At 37.2% G+C, this 19,000-nt stretch overlaps 1 protein-coding gene across 2 annotated transcripts; it reads left to right on the top strand.

Moving 5' to 3' along the window:
- The first annotated feature begins 3,527 nt into the window (after positions 1 to 3,527).
- LOC137391511 (N-acetyltransferase ESCO2-like) lies at positions 3,528 to 18,868 on the top strand. Of its 2 annotated transcripts, none has more exons than XM_068078012.1 (10): positions 3,528 to 3,785; positions 4,556 to 4,763; positions 7,367 to 7,507; positions 10,898 to 11,114; positions 11,589 to 11,676; positions 15,216 to 15,350; positions 15,470 to 15,559; positions 16,194 to 16,271; positions 16,719 to 16,912; positions 18,522 to 18,868. In XM_068078012.1, the coding sequence occupies exons 1-10, from the start codon at positions 3,528 to 3,530 to the stop codon at positions 18,646 to 18,648; spliced, it is 1,536 nt and encodes a 511-aa protein (XP_067934113.1). In that variant the 3' UTR covers positions 18,649 to 18,868. The 2 variants fall into 2 exon arrangements, with proteins under 2 accessions (XP_067934113.1, XP_067934112.1); XM_068078011.1 differs by having other exon boundaries at positions 4,556 to 4,778.
- The last annotated feature ends 132 nt before the right edge of the window (positions 18,869 to 19,000 follow it).

Here is a 19,000-nt window from a genome sequence, read left to right as displayed (position 1 = left end):
GAGACTACTGGCACTCAAAAATCGATTTTGACTGGTAGCCCGAGAGGGTCACTGTCGTCCCCGATAGGATCTACCGATGGGCGAATGGTCTTGGACCCCACTTCATGCTTGTAAAAGCGAATGAGCTGTCAATCAGTGTGTACCCGTAATTGTAGACGTCAGAATGCGCAAGAGTTGATGACGTCTTTTCTAAGCCTATAATCCGGCAGCTTTAAATTGCTAACTCAACGGATCTATATTACGTTCATCGCAATTCAGACAAATTTGAATAGTCATTTATAAGGCGCACGCTTAACACTTGTTCAATGTAGAGTGTATGTATGTGTGATACTAGCAATTTTTTTATGTTAACCATTTATTACCATATTGTTCTAAGATTTGCATGTTACTATACAAACACAAAAACAATTATTAATACTCGTATTGCGTGATTAGTTAGTGACAAAGGTTATCGTTTTTGTATTCGAAATATGTTATTGTGGAATTGGTTGACCTGATTACTGTGCAGCCAATCAATTTGTAGATTTTTCTTGGGATTGCTATATAACCTGCCGGTTTGATCATTGTTGGTGTGTTACTGCTTGGTACTGAGAGATATAACACCAATAAAGATACTGCGTTCTTTACAAACAAGCTCTGCTTGAGTTGAAAAGCACATAGGTATAACATTCTTGTCACTGTTTCTGACTTTAGCATTGTGATATTAGCCAGCGTATCATAGCTGCATTCACTATAAGTGCTACTGACCGAACATCAAGAATTATTGCGCTTGGCTTGCTAGGGTGTAATAGTTGAGAAAAGTCACCATCGAGTCTGTTTATCGGCTCACCATCGAGTCTGTTTATCGGCTCACCATCGAGTCTGTTTATCGGCTCACCATCGAGTCTGTTTATCGGCTCACCATCGAGTCTGTTTATCGGCTCACCATCGAGTCTGTTTATCGGCTCACCATCGAGTCTGTTTATCGGCTCACCATCGAGTCTGTTTATCGGCTCACCATCGAGTCTGTTTATCGACTCACCATCGAGTCTGTTTATCGGCTCACCATCGAGTCTGTTTATCGGCTCACCATCGAGTCTGTTTATCGGCTCACCATCGAGTCTGTTTATCGGCTCACCATCGAGTCTGTTTATCGGCTCACCATCGAGTCTGTTTATCGGCTCACCATCGAGTCTGTTTATCGGCTCACCATCGAGTCTGTTTATCGGCTCACCCGCGAGTCTGTTTATCGGCTCACCCACAAGTCTGTTTATTGACTCATCAAGTTGTGTGAACTCGCTCTTGAGTTGGGAGTTGTCTATCCTTGTCGAGTAAAATTTACTTCAGACTCTCATCTCAAAAAGCATTATTCTTAATCGATGAAACAGCATTTCTAATTTGCATGCTGGGTTATCATAACCAGTCTTTCAATCAGCCTTGGTTCCATCTCACTTTGGAACTAACTTAATCATTAAAATCAGACATCAATGTTAATAGCAATTGACTACTGTGATTTAGTCTCAAAAGGTAAGGAACCAGCATTATCAAACATTACCTGCGGCTATTTTACCTACCAGCTATTTCTTCCTTCTTAGTCCAGCTGAAGTAGTGGTGTCATTCGCAACAGCTCAGCACATTGATAGTGCACCAGAAGCATCGACACTGCTTGCATCTGGTGATGCAAGCAGTGTCGATTATAATAAAGTGTGAACGAACTTGTCTATTTCTGATGGGTGTTGGTTGTTTTCGTAGCATGCTTCTTTCTGTCCAATTTAGTACTTTCACAGTCAGACCCGTGCTTATGATTGCATTAACTTGTGAATGTTCAAGCATTCTCTGGCAAATAATTGACATTGCACACCAAGTAGTTAGCAAGATAAAAGGCTGAAAGTTTATCGAAGCATTGTAATTGTGAGAGCAACTAGGCTAGCCAAAATAAACAATCTGTTGAAGTACATGTGATACAGTGTATGTAATATATAATAATATATAATCTGAGATAGTTGGTACTTCACCTAGCTTTGCTTACACTTCATATTTCTTAAATTTCGATCATGTCTCTAAGACACAGTAACATTTATTTTTTACATGATTTTATATAATATGTTAGCTGTAATACCTGCGGTAAGCTATGTTTTTATAAAGGAGTTCCAATGTATTTACATTAGACCATTTACTCTTATATATAATATAATACCTTCAACATATTAACCATATCACTGAATAAACTTATTTCATTTCTAGATGTTTGACAATACATATTTTCTAAAAAGTTTATCATTATTTTATTTAACTTAAGTTAATACTAAAAATTCTCCTGTCATACAGCCCACGACCAAAGAGATAATGAAAAAAGAAAGGGTACTGCCGGTTGAGAAATCATTATTAGCAGTCAAATGGCACTGCAGTGCAATAGGAGAACTGCAATGGTAGCTGTGGTGCACTGGGTGTTATTATGTACAACAAACAGCAATAATTAAAGGAAAAGAATATGTTTATATCTCTCCCCTGCAATAGGAGAAATGCAATATTAGAAGTAAAATGGCAAGCTGCTGTGTAGTATACACAGGCGGGGGGCTGTATATTGTCGGTTATAGCAACCAATATCAAGAATATGCGATAATTATCTAGATTTCTGTATTTATATCTAAAAAAAAATTATGCCGAATTTAAAAATCTAAACAGATTTTAGCTGGTATTTAGATTTTAACATATTGCACACCATCAGTCACTATATATTTCAATCTTGTAAATTCGAATGATTATTCTTACAAGTAAATATTATAATAATCTTATAAGAATCGTTAGAAAAATATCATCGTCGTTTCCTTTACTTTCGCTGCTTTGGACATCAGTTGGAATACCAAAGTACTCATTATAAGTGTCCAAAATTTTAGAGTCTGTTAGAATTGGCAGAAAAGAAACAAGTACTTTTCAGTACTTCTACATTAATCACAGAAACTTTCGGCAATTGGACAATGCTATAGACTGGTGAAATGTGCACGTTTTTTTGCGCTCGATTTAATGGTTCTACTCTCTGTCGCACGGCCTTATCGGCGTTTCATTGGCCGGTCTTAATTTTGATTAAAAAAGGTTTGTCAAGTTTTAATAGCGATTTTAGGCCAAATTAATCTGCCTATTTATGTATGTATAATCCGATCAGATGGGTTAGTTTTAGGATATTGCGTCAACTTTTCAAAGACTTGGTAACATATTTAAATAGGTTTATATGTGTTTTGTATCATTATTATACTTAAATGACTACACAAAAATGATTAAATTTTTTGATGGGATTTTGGTACAAGGGTTTGGTAACAGCCGTTGATGGATAATCTTTCGGGAGTTGTGAGTTCGGTAGTTGTTTTTCGAGAATTTATCATGAAGCTCCCAATCAATCGCTTTGCTCGTGTTTGGTCGGGGGATAATTTAAAATTTATTGCTCATTTTGTGGCTAAAGTAAAGTTTTGGCTTTGTAAAAGTTTTATTCATATGATTGTGATTGAAAAAGTTTTTGAATAGGCCTGCCCCATTTTTTATAGCCTAACATCATGCTGCCTGTCGATCCGTCACCGTCAAAGGAGAAACAGGTCAAAACGCAGAGAGTGATAGATTGGATGACTCAGTCTACGTCCATCACACGACCTTCTGTACGACCTCCTTTAAAAAGAAAGATTAGGCAAGATGAAAACAGACATGACAAAGCCTCTTTCCGAATTGCCAAAAAGCTGAAGCCAAGCAGCGCATCTAAGCCGATGTCTCCACGGAAATTTTATCTTCCTAATGATCAAGAAGCAGCGTCTAACACGGTTTGTTTGTTTTATTTCATTGTTATCCTCTGAAAACAACATGCGCAACAGCACGGCTAGGGAAGGTGCAAGCTCATGTAAGGAGTTGGCAACTCAAGGCGGCATGGACACTATGTCAGTGACTCCAGCAAATACCTTTAGAGACGCCTTATATAGTACTTGACGTTCAACTTTATATTGATACAGTAATCCGTCACTTTCCGCGATTAATGGGGACCAGCATCTTCTGCGATAGGTGAAAATTCGTGAAATAGAATATATAAATATGTGTATAGGTCAAATTCTAACACCAGAACGTTTAAACTGCTTTCTAAACATGTTTTGTTTATTTCCTATATAGCGAGTGAATTGAAGTTATCTTGACTGACTTTCAGTAAATATTTCAACTTCAGTCCAAGTATTTTAAGCCAAAGAATAAACTTACATAATACAGGCGGAGTTCAGGCTTCATCTGACCTGAATATTCGTACTTGTGATTAATTGGGTTCGTTGTGAGAAAAAAGTTTCGAGATTATAAATGTATTTTCTGTTTGTAAATTTATGTGTTTTAAATTTTTAATGTTTTTTAATTTAAATTTTATTTTTTAATAAACATTTTTTAACCAAGATGCACTGAAACCACGAAAGGTGAGCAGTGAAGTAGTGAAGGCTAACTGTACTTCTTTTTCAAACTCAACTTAGCTCTGTACATCCACAACGCTTGATTTATTTGTCCAGACCTGCCGATTCACTGCAATCGTGCGATGGCTTTCATAACAAACTTCTTTTAGGTATATCCACTCCCGTCAACACCTGAGTCTAAGAAAACTGCTACATCAGGCTCACTCTGTTTTTCTCCTGACAAACTAGATGGAATATTTGTGCGGGGAAGCGGTTCATCTTTGCCAGCCCAAATCCTCACATCAGATTCAGACTCGGTAGCCTCTACTCCCCATAAACAGAAAGGTCATAGGCTTCCATGCGGCCTTGATTCTCCAGGTCAGTCGCGCCAAGGTTAGTCTGGCTTACTGTTTTACCTAAATTCTAGTGTCAGCGCTAAGGACCACTCAGTTTCTCACATAATTCTATACTAGGTGAACGCCCAGCTATGCTCGAGTAATAAAAATGTTTGTGCACAGAATAATTATTTTTTATCAACAAACGCAACATATACTATTCCAACATAAAGGTGCTTGTTTATGTTTGTGTATGCTATAAGTTTATTTAAGTTTATGCTACATGTACGTATATTTATAGCATTTTGGGAAAGTCATTTTGGGAAAGTTCCGCGCACTTGTTTTTCTTTTAGTAGTTCAAGCGTAGGTAGTTGAAGGATTCATATTTTAACCAATCGCAGTTGAGTATTAGTAGGTTAATAAGTATGTGCACAATTGGTATATAATATGGCAAGTAGACTGTGTGGCGTAGTGGATAACACGCCTGTTTGCAGAATCAAGGTTTACGAGTTCATTTCCACTGTGAAGTTAATCCATTCCGCAATTTGTTTAATGTGTCAAAACCATTTCATGTTGAAGCAAATATTTTGATATCAGAATTCCATGATCCAAAATGTATGACAACCCCCTAATAAATTCTGCAGGTAATTACAAATGCTTTTTATAGAGTTGCTAGGTGAATATCCGGCATTGCCCGGGTAACAAAAAATTTTTTGGACAGAAAATTTATTCTTTATTTAACATATACAACATTCACCATTCTAACTTTTAAACTTAATATCATGGAAAAGTGTTTTTGTGCAGTTCAAATGAATCAAGAGAAGAAAAAAAAACTGTAAAGGTTTTCAAACTCTTTCAAACAACTGTAACCTTTGAACAGACATACAAACCTTCGTATTCATATATAGATCTAAAAACTAAATAATTGAGTATTGATTACCTTAAAGTGTTTATTGTGACTGTACCTGAGAGAGGAGGAGGGAGTGAGAGAGTGCAGAGGTGCAGGCGATGTGTATGACTGATTAGACTGCCACTGTGGCATTCTTATGTTGGATCTTTATGAACCCATCATAGCAAGTGATCAGTAGAAAAGTGTCCAAAAAATCGTACTTATAAAATAACAATCAATTCCTTTGTTGTTGCTGATGCAGTGGTTGCCATGATTTTAGTGATGTTGTACCTGAGAAAATCGATCGTTATAATCAGCAGAACTACACTCTGATTCAAAGTCACTAAGGTCTAAATCGGACTTTTTGTCTTCAGATTCGTCCATAATATGATTTACAACCTGATGCGAAGCATTCAAAACGTTTTGATAAATGATGAGAATATTCTTCAGATACAGCATATGATGTAATAGTTTAATAAATGATGAGAATATTCTTCAGGTACAGCATATGATGTAATAGTTTAATAAATGATGAGAATATTCTTCAGGTACAGCATATGATGTAATAGTTTAATAAATGATGAGAATATTCTTCAGGTACAGCATATGATGTAATAGTTTAATAAATGATGAGAATATTCTTCAGGTACAGCATATGATGTAATAGTTTAATAAATGATGAGAATATTCTTCAGGTACAGCATATGATGTAATAGTTTAATAAATGATGAGAATATTCTTCAGGTACAGCATATGATGTAATAGTTTAATAAATGATGAGAATATTCTTCAGGTACAGCATATGATGTAATAGTTTAATAAATGATGAGAATATTCTTCAGGTACAGCATATGATGTAATAGTTTAATAAATGATGAGAATATTCTTCAGGTACAGCATATGATGTAATAGTTTAATAAATGATGAGAATATTCTTCAGGTACAGCATATGATGTAATAGTTTAATAAATGATGAGAATATTCTTCAGGTACAGCATATGATGTAATAGTTTAATAAATGATGAGAATATTCTTCAGATACAGCATATGATGTAATAGTTTAATAAATGATGAGAATATTCTTCAGGTACAGCATATGATGTAATAGTTTAATAAATGATGAGAATATTCTTCAGGTACAGCATATGATGTAATAGCAGCCAATGTTACAGAGTATCGAAGTCCGATCTGTAACGCCGAAGCTTTTCTGTTCTTAAAACTTTATACGCAACATGAAAATAAGTAATAACTGTGTCTGTCTAATATCATTTACTCGAAGTAGCTCCTTGTTTAACTCGGTCTGATACGTCAACGTATATGAAAAACAGTTTAGCAAAAACGATGAGGCTAACAGCATTAATTTCGCTCTGCTCGAAGGACAGTGCAAAATATAGGCGACATTAACATCGCTTTGCCCATAAAATGGCTAAGATTTCGACCAGCTAGTTGAAATACAGAGTGTCGCCCTCTATTTGAACGTCACCTTCAATAGACTGCCACTATAAGACAAGGGTTGAAAAATACAGCGCCATGGCGTTCAAATAGAGGTTTTATAGTATGTGAAGTTATTAACTTAAACTTGAAGTTAAACCTGGTTTATTTTTCATTATGCTAAAATTTTGTATGCGGAGGAGATCGTAGGTTGAGGTCTGACTGTGTTCTGTTTAGCGTGAAATGAAGGGGTTCCGAGATTGTTCACCACATATATTTGTAGACAGCTGGTGGCAATAAAATAGGTTCTCCGTGTTTCATTACAGAAACAGATGGCAGCTCAACGAAAAACGCAACAAAAGTTCCTGGGAACCTCTTCTCTAAGCTGGGCCACCGACTGAAAAGCAAATCAGAGTTGCAATTGTTCAGGGAAAACATAAGACGGGACACGCGAAAGCTTGCTTATGGTATAGCATTTCTCTATAGGCCTATTTATGCAGTTTAAATATTTGTAGTTACCTTGCTACTGGGCTACCCTGGAACTGTGCATGATTGGATAGTCATGAAATAGTCATGTATGTAGTGACATAGCCATATTATTACAGCTGTGACTGGGGTGCTGTCATGTCTCAAGCGCATTTTCTTGAAGTTGCTCAGATATAATGCAAAGATCCTAGATATAATATATGAGCTATAATTCGGTATTCCAGGGATGGCCAAATGATTTTGGCCCTGAACCACTGCAGCCAAATCTGACAAATTAAGGATCCACAATGAACTGAAGATGTGCATTTTTTTACCAAACAAAAGCATGCAATTATTTATGTATACAGTGTATTTGAAAAAAAGCGTCAAATACCATTTTAAAAACTTTATTTATAAACATTGTTTAACTAAAATTCAGTGAATGAATGTGCTGTAATAAATATGTCTGATATCAGTGAGAAAAAATGATGAGTGGGCTTGGACTTCGCAATACTAAATACTATCAAAACGCGGTTTCCTGCTACTTACAACAACTCTTACAAGCTCATGATGTTGAGTATTTGTAAATCGTGTTCTATAATGGTTTTTCACAAAATCCATTGCTGAAAACAATGATTCACATAGGTAAGTTAATGCAAAGCCAGTAAGTAGTCTTCTCGCTAAACTAGTAATTATTGGGTACTTTTCCAAGCTTACAGGTGATGGCCAATTAAATGACAAACGATTTACAAAAATGTTTAAACCAAATTTTAAAATGAATACTTCAAAAAAACTTTGACAACCTACTGAATAAATATACACAAAAGGCTAGAAGCGTCAGGATTTAGATCCGACATTTGGCCATAGCTGCGCTATTCTATATATTACCCACGATACACAATAGTTATTTCACGTTTAAATAACTGCAGCATTAATCTGGCGCAGGTGGATTATGATTATCATTATCAGTTTAGCTGATGGGATATGTAACAGAGCACTTCTTATTCGTGGATTACAGTGCACCCTCAGGATAGGATAACCCTGGTATACAGTGCACCCTCAGCATACAATTACCCTGATATACAGTGCACCCTCAGCATACGATTACCCTGATATACAGTGCACCCTCAAGATACGATTATCCTGAGATACAGTGCACCCTCAGGATGCGATTACCCTGATATACAGGGCACCCTCAGGATACGATTATCCTGATATACAGTGCACCCTCAGGATAGGATAGTCCTGATATACAGTGCACCCTCAGGATACGATTATCCTGATATACAGTGCACCCTCAGGATGCGATTACCTTGATATGCAGTGCACCCTCAGGATACACTTACCCTGAGATACAGTGCACCCTCAGGATACGATTACCCTGATATACAGTGCATCCTCAGGATACACTTACCCTGAGATACAGCGCGCCCTCAGCATATGATTACCCTGATATACAGTGCAGCCTCAGGATACGATTATCCCGATATGCAGTGCACCCTCAGGATGCGATTACCCTGATATACAGCGCACCCTCAGGATGCGATTACCCTGATATACGACTTTTTTCACCTTACATAGTGAAACATGATGATTTTTTCACCTCGCCATACAAATTTTTTTCATTTTTCACCTTACAAATTCAACAAAATTTTTGCCCGAGTTCAAATTTGGTTGTCTAGTGTGTTTATTACGTACGTCAAAATAACAAAGTTTTGTTAGCCAAAATATTTTCACAATGCCTGAAAGAAACACGATGACCGATTTCTCTCCGTTCATCGATTCTCGCGCATAAAATGGTACTACTTTCCCTTTAAAACCGGTAGCAAAGTTGGAGTCGCAGTCTCTTCAAACAGGTTAGACAACTTTTAGCCTGCTAACAAAAATCCACTTCATTACGGAAAAAGCATCGTTCCGGCTTTCTTGCCGAATTCGGTTGGAAAATGTTTTAAAGAAGCCCGCTAAAAGTTATAGTGAAAGCAAAGACCGTGACTGATAAGTGATAAAATTTTACTGATGAAAAGTTGAAATTCAGTAAAATAGTTGAAAATACATACTAAAACTTAGCTTTAAGTGTGTGTTTAGTAAGCTAAACTTATTTTAGGTGAAGTTAATGTTATATCTACGTCTGTCTTGAAGATAAGAACTCCCTACGGTACATTCTATTGTTACATTTTATTGCCGATCATAACCATTAAAGGTTGACTTGCAACAAAATTCACATTACAGTTATTTGGTATCATAAGATTCACCATGTCTTACTCTGTTGTGTTGTAGGTGCAAAATATATGGAAATGTGATTACAAGCTCTTAAAAGCTCAAAAACAAACACAAAATCGCAGCCACACGAGACCGCCATAGTTTGGATTCGCTTTCCAAAACGGCTCAAATGGGACGTAGTTGTTAGATGATGGTTTCTGTTTACACTTTCATGCAACCTCATTCGTCGAAATATTTTCACAAATATACTTCACGCGTTTAATAAAACCATGTCTATTGTTTTTACGCGTCTGCTTTATCGTCATTTTAATGCTGTCACTTTTAGCACTGATATCTTATAACTTACCGTAAAAAATCGTTAAACTTTTTAACCTTACCTCGAAAGAGTATATATCATTGTCTGATAATCATGACGAGCCTGTTGGTTACCTGTGATAATCGAAAAGAGCTGCAAAAATTGTTTGCGAAGTATTGGGTCACGTGATCAGATTACGACTTGACGATTGAATAATGCCGAAAGAAAACTAAAGTAGTGAGCATCTATATTTGTTACGGGGTCTTCGGTAAAACCCGAAGTGTTTGTCATAACCTAGTGCTACGATAAGTTTTATATCGAGCTTTTTATTGGCCTTTCAATTCACGTGAGAACATACGTGACAAGACGATAACCAAACTGGAATGACTACGTCAGATAAATAAAGAGATTCCAATCTACGGCGGCTTTTCGTTTTTGAGCTTTTAAGAGCTTGTAATCACATTTCCACGTATTTGACACCTACAACACAACAGAGTAAAACATGGTGAATCTTTTGATACCAAATAACTGTAATGTGAATTTTGTTGCAAGTCAACCTTTAAATACACTGAAGTTCCTGTAGGTAACTATGGTTACTAAGGTTAACATACTATTTTGTTACTAGTTTTTAATATGTCAGTGCGTATATAAAATTCTGATGATTTTACTAGGGATGTTTGCATTAGGTAATTACTATGGTTTCTATACCCCTGCATATGATTTTTTCACCATACAGTGCCAACCTGGAATGGCTCAAAATCGTATCCTGAGGGTACATTGTAGTAGCAAGTTTTTCATGTATTTTACCAATCCTTATGGAGTATCAAAGGCACGTCAAGCGAATGTTGTCTTACTTCCTGTATAAATATCCTACTAGGCTCTTCACGAACACCTAGGATAAGGTCAAGGCTTTCTTTGAGAGAGGACGGCACAAGAAATGCTAATGAGATTAAAGATAGACTCAGTCCTCTTCGATTGGAGTCAGACCATGACAGCGAAGTGTCTACAGTCGTCTCGGCCTCCAGTCCTTTAGTTCCTGGACCTGGGGCTACTGACGAAAAGGACAGGAGCAATAACACACTCACACAAGAGGGGTTAGTAGCTTGTATCGGTTTAGCCTTTCCTCCCATTTTGTGTGGTCAACTCTGTAACTGTCTGCACTTACATGCCAGGTGTTCGCAGACAGCTTGAACATCTTTCAGTTTATAAATAACTACATAACACTCACTAACATACAAATACTTGCTGGGATTATGTATTGGTTCATATTGATTTGCTGTTGTTGGTAGTTTGTTCAGGTCTCAACTCTTTGACTGTCGCATGATTCGTTGTGCCACGTGCTATGGTGTCGCATTTTTTGCTCAAAAACAACATTTTGCTTTTGCTCTGTTATTACTCGAAAATGGCACCCGCAGGGTTAAAGATGAACTTACACAACCTTTTAGTAGATTTTATCAGAAAGTATCGGTATTTTTTCATCATTTGCAATTATTCTTTGATGATTGAGGTGATCTGACAGTCCGGATGTTTCTCCACACGTACTATCTCTACATTTGAACTTCTTACAGGGATGCGACTCTTGTACAGAAAAAACTGTTGCCTCTATTCCAGAAACAACGACTAGCGTCGAAGACTGACAGAACACAGCTTGTCATAGTGAGTGCATATATTCCGCAGCTGCTTTTGTAAACTCGTGGTTCATAGTCTAATCTTTATGCAATTACAATATGTATGTCAAAGCAAAACCTGACAGTCAAAAACCACTTCAGCATTTACTCTTTTGCTACTAAAATAATGTTTTTACCGTGACAGTTACAAATTCAGTAAAACCTAATATTAGACAAGGGCGCGTATAAATTGTTACAACTTTTAAACCTATAAAAACTGTTTTAATACCAAATAAATCAGCATTAAACATTACATTGGCTGAGGCCATAAACGATGCCACCCGTGTATTACAGAATGAGCTCTGCCATTTTTTCAGCCATTTTTACTACGATCATGCGCGTGTCCGAGTCGCCCAATTGATCAAGATTATTGCAGCTTACGGCTTCATTATTACTACTATTATTATTACTGATCAAAATAATCACTCTCAGTAATATTATTGTTATAATAATTATTGTTATAATATATTTTCTAGTAATATATTGTTCAACAAAAAATCACCCAAAGTACACATAAATAGAAAATTAGGGAAATTCTTAACTGTGGTCTGACACACTGGTCATTGCCAAGAAGAAATTGCGATGAAAAATAAAGTTATAAAAGAGTTACATATGAAATAAAAATGAAATACAAGACTTGAAGCAAGTGGATTATTTAAATGTAACAATTAAATGTTTTTTAAACTAAATAACTGTTTTATTGTCACTTAACCTTTACATTAGAAACAGGTAAGTGGGTTAAGGTGCAGCCTCGTTTCTATGGGTTGTGCGGTTAGTGTGTAGGTAAAGGTGGATGCAGAGATACGAGGCTAGTCTAACTTGAACTACTAATAAACAATATATTTATGTAACTTTATATAACTTATCCGTGTTTTTCTTAATATCATATATTTAATCACTATTATTATCATCACTTTCATTCTTCTTTTGGCATTACAAACCGCTTCTTAGAGTTTCTAAAGAGTTGCTCCAAAGATATTTGTTCATGTTTTTTCTTGTTTTGAAGAAAAACTTACAAAATTTTATAAGGTTTACCCTAGGACACTTATGTATTCGCGGCATCTAACTTTCGCGTTTTCGCGGTGTCATCCTCTCGCGAAAATTTAATGAGCGAAACTAAACTATCATAACGAACGAGCGAAAACGGCGAAGTTAAATAGCTTTGTTCATTGATATCCACAATAAAATCGTCATATTAGAAATGCAGGCAATTTTCGTCTGTGGTTGGGATCAATGGGAAATTTCTGGTAAACTCATTATAGCTAATACACCGACTGAGCAGCATGGCAAAGCAAATTAAGATTATATCAGTTTAGTCACCGAATTTCTAACTGATGAGGATGAAAGTCTGGTAGGTGAAGTCATAAAATTGCAGAATAATTATTGTAGTGATGAATTTTATTACCAACCAAAAACGATATCAACCCTCATCAGGTCTAACCACATTATCTCTTCCACTGCCAACCATGTACAAATTAGCTACCGGCCTAGTGCCAGCCATTTTACTGATATTGCCGATATTGCTTCATGATATGTATACAGTATTTTTTCAAGTTCTACTTTAATTATCTGTATAATCACGAAAATCTAAATTGGCTATTATGTCATCAACAACTAATTACCTGTTTTATGACTCGCGCGGGGTAGTTAATGAACTCACAGAAAAATGTTCGTTTTTAGATTAGCAATTCTCAAACAAAAGTTTAAAATTGCTTCGTTGTTTTAGGCTGATTTTATAGAGAAATCTTTGGACAACACAGTCAATTTCATAAAACACTTAAAGACCGTGGGTTATGTGGTCAACAAATAATAAAATCAGGTTACCAGACAATTGCTGAGAAAGTCCAAAAATGCGTTTATGGCAGTGGCCCCTAGAAAACGCATAAATGCGTTTATGGCAGTGTAAGGGTTATACAGTTTTGGTTGTGAAGTTGGTTGCTACCTATCTATTTTTTTTTTTCTTGGGATTCAAGTGTGAAAGTCACAGCGGGAAGAACCTAGACGTCATTGATAGTCTAAAAAACAAATGGCAGCAAGTGATCAAATTGAATTGCCGATCTCACCCACACATTTCAACCTGTGGTTTACAAATACGAACTAGTCCCAAATTGAATTTTTTTCTTATTAGCAAACTGGACCTGAGGAATGTAATCTGTTTTTTCCATTGCATTTATTTTCACATCACTATATTTTCGCACTCATCAGAGCCGCGAAATTAAGTTGCAGCGAAATTTTATTCTGTGTGCTACTCACGAAACTAAATACTAGCGAAATATAAGTGTCCTAGGGTAATCAGAAAGTATCGATATTTTTCTCTCATTTACGATTGTTTTTGAGGTTGTCCGATTGTCGGGATGCATAAAGATTAAAATCGACAAAACTTGATCGCGGTTCAAACTTCAGAAGAAAAATTCATGCCCAGACTTGTCCAAAAAATTTGTGCTATAATGACATCACTAGTTGTCCAGCTGCCTGTTTCTCTCATTATTGATAGAGGCTATTGCGTTAGAGTTGCTATGTTACACGTCTGTTTTGTGTCGGTCTCTTTGCCAAAGTGCAACTATAGAGGTTGTAAGCGCGCTTCCACCTGAATCTGTGCATTCCAAGAAAGAATCTCATTCAAAGTGTAATATCTCTGAACTGGTCTTCAAGGACAAATTTGTATCAAATTGAAACTTGCTTATATCGAAATCTTAGCTTTATATTGATATTATTTTCATCAGTTCAGTTTGGTGTTAGTTAACCTTTACTTGTTAATTAATTTAAAATTCCTTAAATTAAGTTTTCTTCTTTCATCACTATTACCACTCACACATTCGTTTGAAAATCCATCATGTAAAAACAAAGAAGCAGATATTAAGTACTGTTTAAGAGTATATAATATATATTAATATTATTGGAGCGCCAAACTATCTGGAGGAAAACTGTGTACGTACTTACTGGTCTACAAACTGCCATGGATTAAGGAACGCTTTTTGTCCTTGACAAATATTTGCCCAAATTTTAATTTGTTTTCCAAAAAATTCATGCACGAAGGTGTTGGTATGTGGGGGCTTAACTGTAACTGTATGATATAATTTATACTCCATCCTGCTTCGGGCCTTCGGATAATCCTTCGTTCTTTTGTGACATCATTCTATCGTTGTCTGCCATCTTTATGGACAACTTTTATCGTTAAAAGCACGAAGCTTCTGCAATTAATTATTGCAAACAATGCTTTTGTTTGCAAATTTTTTATTTTAGTATCAAAACAACACCGAAAAATACTATTAATCAAGAGGATGACGATCGTTTTCTACATGATGGCGGCTTTTTTGGAAACGAGCGCACGTGCAAACGGTGATGACGTAAAAACCCGATGGATTGCTAGCAAGACTAGTTCTACATCCCAGTCAATGAACAAGCACTTGTTATATCCTGTCAAACTGGCCTTTATGCCAAGCTGAATTGTAAGTGGCATACTATGTATTCTATTGTTCTCTGCATGGGGAGTTCTTGAGCTTTAGTGAAGTTTCTTTCTCTTCAAAGGATGCCGGACAGAAGGATTTGGATGATGCAAAGCAGTGTCCGGTCTGTCGTATGGTTTACACAAGGGGTGACCCTGATGACGAGGCGCTGCACAGGCAGTTTCACTCAAGTCTCATACAGGCCCTCAAGTTCTCAGTGAGTTCTCTGTGGTAGATATTCCCTCTCTCCGCGCGGTTTTCGCATCCCTTTGTGTTTTGTATTATAATGGTGTCCCCATTATCAACAGCATCTTTAACTATTTCAAAATCGTTCAGGGCTGGAAAAAAGAGCATGTAGCATATTCTGGACCAGACCATAGGATTCTCTACATAGATGACACAGACCCTCCCCATTGTCGGAAAAAGGTACGTGAACTCTCCTGTAGGTCTGGCTAAGCTGCCAACTGTTTTAGTAGGTATCCACTCTAAAGTCTCAAATTACTGAAATAGAAGTTTTTAGTTGCGGATTTACTGGCCTCATTATTGTGTCCATTTTTATCCAATGAAAGTTGGTTGAGTTGGAGGTAGCTATATATACTAAAGGCTGGTACACACTGCATTGTGGTATTGTGCATTGTCAGGGTTCTCCTTTTAGCGATTATTCATAGACCATGTGATGGCTGAGGCTGACGTGTGGACTGACGGCATCACAGGCAGCTGTCATGTTTTGCCGATATTTCCCGTCGTTCCACAACAGTGCAATGTGCACCACTTAAGAGATGGTGATTGGCTGTCGCGAAATGCTTGATCTACATTTCCCTTCATGGTAGTTGCTGCGGAACTAGTGTTTTATCATTTTAGCAACTGCATTGTATAGTGAGAACTCTCTGTAACACACTATTCGCTGATGTGAACGCATAGGGGTCCGTGATGGTGTGAACAATGTTATCACAGACGATCACCGATATATTGTGGGATTACTGCCCATATACTGCAATACATTGTGAACCCATCTTAACTGACTCATTTCCAACTCTGTCACTATTTCCTATGTCTCCAGGTGCAGGCACTCAAGGTCATCCTTGACCAGGAACTCGGCTATGTACAGGAAGATGATATCCTCAAACCTAATCGCCGGGTTTGTTCTTATAGAATTTACTAGATTTTTAACACTTTTATTATTCTGAATCATATTATATTTTATATGTAATAACAATTATTTCCGTGGGAAAACCATCTGACTTACGACTACATAATAGTTTGTTACAAAATTACTATAGCTCAGAATGGCTTATCTTTGGAGTTATCGTCCTCTGGCTCCTGCTTAACCACCCACAGAATTACTGCATTAGATTTGTAGCTATCTTGATATAATCGGTCACCGCTGTGACACAAAAAACAGAAGATAATTATAATTGTTCACTCTAATGGGGTAGTTCTGATGCTCTCATTTTTTGTGTTTTATTTAATTACTCGAAGTATTTCTGGTATTCTGGTACACAGAGTGGTATAAATTGTCAAATATTGCTAGTTCGATGCAATATTTGTTAGTTGCCAAGCATTAAATCTTCATGTTTTGCTGCAGATATATTTGTGCGTAAGTGAGGAGAAACAGATCAAAGGAGTCTGTATAGCCGAATGTATCAGCAGGGCGAGTAGGCTCGAGGGGGACAAAGCCAGCCTTCAAACTGTGCCAGCTAGTATTGGCGTCAATAGACTCTGGGTCTATGCTAAGTACAGGAGGGAAGGTGTTGCTACTCAGCTTCTAGATGCCATCAGGTACTCAGTCTTCTCAACAATAAGTCTTACACTGCCATTATTTTCACTTTCTAACAATCCTAGGTTTGAAGTTGTCGCACCATCACGTGGTTTGAAGTTGTCGCACCATCACGTGGTTTGAAGTTGTCGCACCATCGCGTGGTTTGAAGCTGTCACACCATCACGTGGTTTGAAGTTGTCGCACCATCGTGTGGTTTGAAGTTGTCGCACCATCACGTGGTTTGAAGTGTCACACCATCACGTGGTTGGCTTAGAATCCTGTAGATGGACTGAACTAGAATTCTGTAGTTAGACTGAACATTAGGAGGCTGTGCCGTGAACTTCGTGTATGAAAAGTGTTTGTGGTCTGGAAATAGGAGGTGATCATTGAGATGATCCTGCCGCATGTTGAGTTTGTAAGTTTGCCGCAGGACCTATTCATTTAAAATATTTAAGAATAGTTTAAATAAACGGACCATGATAATTCACAGTCCCCACTCACGGAATGATGTCACGAAAAAATGAAGGATAATATGCGTACAATTAGGTCAAGGCTGATTACTTACAACTTTATGGCGTGTAACAGTATGCTGTGCTTGGTGGTATTTATTCAATTCGACTAATTCAAGGTGATTGACGGTTTTCAAAGTTGCGCCAGTTATGTGCAAGTCTTTATATCAAGTTTGGGCTTCATTCTATACGTCCCCTTAGTGTGCATTTAGAAGTGTTTATACCGTATTTTCCGGATTATTAACCGCATCCCTATATAAGCCGCATCTGCTCTATTTTAAAAAACCAATAATAAAACAATACATAGGCCACACCTTTTGTACAGGCCGCAGAACTCATAACAGCGCTTTTTAACACGGCAGCAACTTTGCTGGTTAAAACGTAACAGTGCCATCAGGCACTGTTCCATATTAACCACCGCTTTTTAACCCAGTGCCACACAGTACCGTTAGGCACTGTTTCGTTTTTTTCTTTCACCACAAGAGGCGGTGAAAGAAGAACCACAGTATAGCCGCGGCCTCTAAATATGCCACATGGCTCAAAACATCCGAAAAACGTAGCTGCTAATAGTCCGTAAAGTACGGTACATACAATTCCAAGCCTGTTGTACACATTACTAACGTAGCTGCTAATAGTCCGTAAAGTACGGTACATACAATTCCAAGCCTGTTGTACACATTACTAACGTAGCTGCTAATAGTCCGTAAAGTACGGTACATACAATTCCAAGCCTGTTGTACACATTACTAACGTAGCTGCTAATAGTCCGTAAAGTACGGTACATACAATTCCAAGCCTGTTGTACACATTACTAACGTAGCTGCTAATAGTCCGTAAAGTACGGTACAATTCCAAGCCTGTTGTAAACATTACTACTCTCCTGTTTGTGTCTATTTTTGGGAGCCTCGGATTTCCTCTTTTGTTTTGGCTGTTTACGGGAGCCTCAGGTTTTCTCTCATTTAGGCTGTTTACGGCAGCCTGAGGTTTCCTCTCCCAGTTAGGCTGTTTACGGTAGCCTCAGGTTTCCTCTCTCAGTCAGGCTGTTTACAGTAGCTATATTGGCTATTTAGTACCGCTATGGGGGTTGATGACCCTTACCTTTTGGCATTACTCGTTACAGAACAACATTTGACCTGGGCACATGTCTACCACGAAGGGAAATAGCCTTCTCTGACCCTACCAGCCATGGCAGAATGTTTGCTGCCAAGTTTACAGGCTTACAGAACTTCCTTGTTTACAAGCCATAATGAATAACAACGGTGTTCTTATATTTTATTTCTGTAAATGCTTCAAATAATATTTTATGAAATATTTGTAAAATTTTACATTTTATATTTTTGACTTTAACAAGATAAAATACCGCTATATTTTAAATGTATTTCATAATAGCATGGTGGTAACCTTGCATAAGGTTCGAGCTGTATTTATTTTACACCTGTTAGTTGCAATATATTTCCTTACTTAGCATCATGTGCCAACTCAATCCTATGCAATTCCAGAAAAAGTAAGCTGTGATATACACTTCAATATGCTAATTAGCGCAGACCCAGACTGAGATACGTACAAAGATGTAGCTAATTGTAGTCGAGTTGAGGGAGC

This window comes from Watersipora subatra, chromosome 3 (genome assembly GCF_963576615.1).
Source record: "Watersipora subatra chromosome 3, tzWatSuba1.1, whole genome shotgun sequence".
NCBI lineage: Eukaryota > Metazoa > Bryozoa > Gymnolaemata > Cheilostomatida > Watersiporidae > Watersipora > Watersipora subatra.
Note: the sequence above shows the minus strand (reverse complement) of the source record. Positions and strands in the feature narration are given on the sequence as shown.